Source organism: Penaeus chinensis, chromosome 32, assembly GCF_019202785.1.
Source record: "Penaeus chinensis breed Huanghai No. 1 chromosome 32, ASM1920278v2, whole genome shotgun sequence".
Taxonomy (NCBI): Eukaryota; Metazoa; Arthropoda; class Malacostraca; order Decapoda; family Penaeidae; genus Penaeus; species Penaeus chinensis.
In genome coordinates, this window is record NC_061850.1 from 22966520 (window position 1) to 22971519 (window position 5000).

Genomic DNA, 5000 nt, shown 5'->3' on the forward strand with positions numbered 1-5000 from the left:
GGCCGCAGAATAGGTCAAGAAGAGATAGAGAGATAGAGACAGAGATAGATAGAGATAAGTAGATAAAGATATAGATAGATAAAGCAGCTTATTATTGTTATTATTATTTTCATTATCATTATTATTATTATGATGATGATGATAATTTACCGATTTATTTCTCCAGATTTACCAATTTATTTCCCCAGATTTTCCGATATGTCTCCAGAGATTTACCGATTTATTCCCTCAGATTTCTCGATTTATTTCCCCTGATTTATATGATTTATATGAATATATTTCCCCGGATCTACCAATTTATTTCCCCAAATTTATCGATATATTTCCCCAGATTTACCAATTTATTTCCCCAGATTTCCCGATATGTTTCCAGAGATTTACTGATTTATTCCCCCTGATTTATCGATATTTTTCCCCGGATTTACTTATTCACTCCCCCAGATTTATCGATATATTTCCCCAGATTTACCGATTTATTTCCCCAGACAGCTAAACAACAATAGAATCCGTACGATTCACTGCCAGGCCTTCAGTACTCTCAAACATCTGCGGTCCGTGTGAGTGTTTTTGTTTTTGTTTGTTTGTGTAAGTTACTATTGTCGTTTTTTATAGTGTTATTGCATGTTAGTATTGTTGTTGTTGTTAGTATCATTATTGTTGTTATGATTATTAGTGTTGTTGCTGCTGTTTTTATTATGGTTATTGATAATGATAATGATAATACTGATTATATACTACAAATTATAATAATAGTGATAATGAAAACTATAGTAATAATGATAATGCTAATAACAGTACTAATACTAATGAATACAACAACAACAATAATAATTCTAACAACATTAACAATTATAATGAAAATAATGAATATTGCCATCGCTATAAGTCCACATTTTTTTTTTTTTTTTTGTGGCAATCCGTAGCCAGAAGGATGTTCATAGCGGCTTTCTTTCCCTCAGGGATTTGTCAGGGAACCCACTGACGGCGGTGCAGGATATTTTCACGGGTCTGAAGGCTCTGCGCGTCCTGTAAGTGTGGCTTTTGTTGCCTTTCTGTTGTGGGTTGTGGGTGGGTTGGGATGATGTGTGTGAGGGTGAGGGGTTTGGTAGTTCTGTTTTTAATACTGTTTTTTGTGGGGTTTTTTTGTGTGTGTGTGTTTGTTATTTTTATTGTTATTTTCTTTTCTGTCTGTCTGTCTGTCTGTCTGTCTTGGTCTCTCTCTGTCTCTTTCTCTCTCTCTCTCTCTCTCTCTCTCTCTCTCTCTCTCTCTCTCTCTCTCTCTCTCTCTCTCTCTCTCTCTCTCTCTCTCTCTTTCTCTTTCTCTCTCTCTCTCATTCTCTCTCTCTCTCTCTCTCTCTCTCTCTCTCTCTCTCTCTCTCTCTCTCTCTCTCTCTCTCTCTCTCTCTCTCTCTCTCTCTTTCTCTCTCTCTTTCTCTCTCTTTCTCTCTCTTTCTCTCTCTTTCTCTCTGTCTCTCTCTCCCTCTCTCTCCCTCTCTCTCTCTCTCTCTCTCTCTCTCTCTCTCTCTCTCTCTCTCTCTCTCTCTCTCTCTCTCTCTCTCTCTCTCTCTCTCTCTCTCTCTCTGTCACTCTGACTCTCATTCCCACTCCCTACCATCCCTCCGTTCCTCCCTCCCTTTCCCTCTCCCTCCCTTTCCCTTCACCTTTCTCCCTCTCCCTCCCCCTCCCTCCCTCTTCCCCCCTCCCTCCCTTTATCCCTCCCACTCTCCCTCTCCATCTTCCTCTCCCTCTCCCTCTCCCTCCTCCCCGTATCCCTCCTTCCCTCCCACTCCCCCTTCCCTCCCTCTCCTTACCCCTCACTTCCCTCCGCCACCCACTCTTCCTTTCCTCTCCCTACCTTCCCCTCTCTCCTCCCACTCTCCCCTTCTCCCACCCACCCTCCCACTCCTTCTCTCTCTCCCTCTCCCTTCCTCCCACCCTCCCTCCCTGTCACTCGTTATGCCCCATTATCCAATTTTAATACAACTTCACAATACACAGGAACCTGATGGACCTCGAACTCAAAGACATCGACGAGCGACACTTCTCAGAAATGGACGAGCTGAAATTAGCGTGCGTATAGAGGCAGGGGGGATGCCATGCAAGTGAAACTGGGGTATAGGGACCGTAGACTAATGCAGGCTGGTATATCCCTTCTTAAACCGTGATTTATATTATTGTTGTTGTTATTGTTGTTAGGTAAATATTATTATGGTTGTTGTTATTTATTATTATTATCATTATCTTTATCAGTATCAGTACCATTGTCATTGTCATTGTCATTGTCATTCTAATTGTCGTTGTTAATGACAATGCTAATGAGTATCTGTGTCATTGTTATTATTATTATTATTATTATTATTATTATTATCATTTTTATCATTATTATTATTATTAATACAATTGCCATTACCCTTGTCCTTATCATTATCATTATCATTATTATTCATTTATTATTATTATTATTATTATTATTATTATTATTATCATTATTATTATCATTAATATCATTACCATTATCCTTGTCCTTATCATTATCATATTCATTATTATTCATTTATTTGCCTTTTTTTATCTTCTGGTTATTTTTTTAATAATCCTACCTTCTTTATCTTTCTACTAAAGTTCATGATTCTTTTGATGAATTATTCTCTCCAGGTATTTTAAAAGCTTCCGCTACTGCAGCTACGTGCCGCGTGTCCTTCAGTGTCTTCCCAGTACAGACGGTGAGTTTATTCTTTGTCACTTTTATTTTTATTTTTTTTATTTATTTTTTTTTTTTTGATGGAAAAGGTGTTATACTACTTTTACGTTGATAGTTTTTTTTTTGGGGGGGGGGGGCGGGGGTGAAATGCTGAAAAGTACGATTTTTGTTTTTGCTTTGATGAAATGTTGTTTAGTCGATTTTATGTTAAATGGTTTTTGAATTAAATGCTTTTATGCTATTCTTACGCAAAGCAGATTTTTATTTCTTTGTTAAAAAAATAAGTGAACAGGTTTTCAATAACCACTTTTTAAAAAGTAAAATGGTAATGGGTTTTTGTAAATTAAAATGTTCTCTTTTTTTCTGCTTTTTGTGAATTAAAATGTTTTTTAGATTTATGAATCAAATGCTACTATACTTTTGATATTGTTTATTATTATTATTATCATCGTTTAAATCCTGTTTTACTACTATTACGCTATCAGGGTTTTAAGAATGAAATTTACGTTACCTTCTTTTTATGAATGAACTGCTGGTTTGCTACTATTACGTTAACAGGTTTGTGAATGGAATATGGCATTACTACTTTTACGCTAAAAGCCTTTTGTTATATAAATTCTATTTCACTACTTTTGCTCTAAAAAATTTTTTTTTTTTTTTTTTTGTTATTTAATTGCTATTTTACTGCAGGTTGTTATGAATGAACTGTAGTGTTACCACCTATACGCTAATAGTTTTTACACTAAGAACTGTTCCTATGAATGCAATGGTGTCACTGCTCGCTAACAGGTTTTACGCTAAGAAGTTTATGTTATGTTGGAAACTAGTATCACGTTTTATTATGAATAAAAATACAACTTAGTTATTATGAAAGAAATGGAACTTTCTCGCCCGTTCATATATCGAAATACTTCTCACATCATCATCCAGAGCTTAGTATTCTATCCACATAAGAAACCTGACACCTCTCAAAGCCCAACGCCCACATGCATATCCACACCTACATACTACACACATCATCCTCAAACGCCCTCAGACCACACCCACTCCTTTCAAACCACGCCCACCCACCTTCTCCCCTCATTAAAACGCCCATAAACCACGCCCCCTCCACCTTCATCCCCCCCTCTCCCCATCATACACCCCCCCCTCCACCCTCCTCACACCCCTCCACCCTCCTCACCCCCCCTCGACCCTCCTCACACCACCCCCTCCTCACACACACACCCTCCACCCTCCTCACCCTCCACCCTCCTCACCCCCCCCCCCCCCTCGACCCTCCTCGCACCCCACCCAACCCTCCTCACACCCCCACCCTCCTCACCCCCTCACCCCTCCTCTAACCCCTCCTCCTCACCCCCCCCCCTCCTCACCCCCCCACCCTCCTCACCCCCCTCCCCCACCTCCCCAGGCGTCTCGAACGGGCGTGACATGATGGGCTGGGTCGTCCTCCGCGCGGCCGTGTGGGTCGTCGCTGCCCTCACCCTCGCCGGGAACCTGGCTGTGATTGGCTGCCGCGCCATCTCGAAGGAGGACAACAAGATACTGAAGCTCTTTATAAAAAATCTGGCGGGTAAGTGGAGCATTGGGAGGGGGAGAGGGACATGGGGGAGGGGAGGGGGAGGGGGAGGGCAGGGGGGAGGGGAGAGGGAGGGGAGGAGAGAGCATTGGTAGGGGGCAGGGGGTGGGGGAGGGGAAGGGGGAGGAAAGAGCATTGGCAGGAGGCAGGGGGAGGGGGAGGAGAGAGCATTGGCAGGGGGCAGGGGGAGGGGAAGGGAAAGGGGAAAGGAGAAGGGGGAGAGAAAGAGGATGGGGTTAAGAGAAAGGGGAAGTGGAGGAGGGGAGATAGGGAGGGAGAGATGGAGTTGGAGGGAGTGGGGGAGAGAGGGGGAAAGGGAGAGGGATGGAGAGGGGGAGAAGAAGAGAGAGAGAAAACAAATGAATGGTGGAGGGGGGGAGTGACAGGAGAGTGAGAATGAGAGAGAGAGAGAGAGAGAGAGAGAGAGAGAGAGAGAGAGAGAGAGAGAGAGAGAGAGAGAGAGAGAGAGAGAGAGGAAGAGGGTGAGAAGGGGGAAAAGGAGAGGGCGTGAATGAGCAAATGAGGAAGGGAAAAGGGAGAGGAAGTGGAAGAGAGAGAGAGAGAAAGATAGAAAGAGAGAGAGAGAGAGAGAGAGAGAGAGAGAGAGAGAGAGAGAGAGAGAGAGAGAATGCGATGATTATTAAGATGATATGCTAAATAATTATAGTAATTTTAATGATGATTACGGTAATGCAGATTATAGTATTGAATTGTTATCTG

The 5000-nt window shown here is 42.0% G+C and overlaps 1 protein-coding gene across 1 annotated transcript in view; it reads left to right on the forward strand.

Moving 5' to 3' along the window:
• Nucleotides 1–5000, forward strand: part of LOC125042754 (relaxin receptor 2-like) — a 26785-nt gene that overhangs the window by 15765 nt on the left and 6020 nt on the right. Inside the window, exons 7-11 of the mRNA XM_047638613.1 lie at nucleotides 486–557; nucleotides 960–1028; nucleotides 1999–2070; nucleotides 2656–2723; nucleotides 4113–4274. Of these exons, the coding sequence (XP_047494569.1) occupies nucleotides 486–557; nucleotides 960–1028; nucleotides 1999–2070; nucleotides 2656–2723; nucleotides 4113–4274 (443 nt within the window). The remainder of the gene's footprint in view (nucleotides 1–485; nucleotides 558–959; nucleotides 1029–1998; nucleotides 2071–2655; nucleotides 2724–4112; nucleotides 4275–5000) is intronic.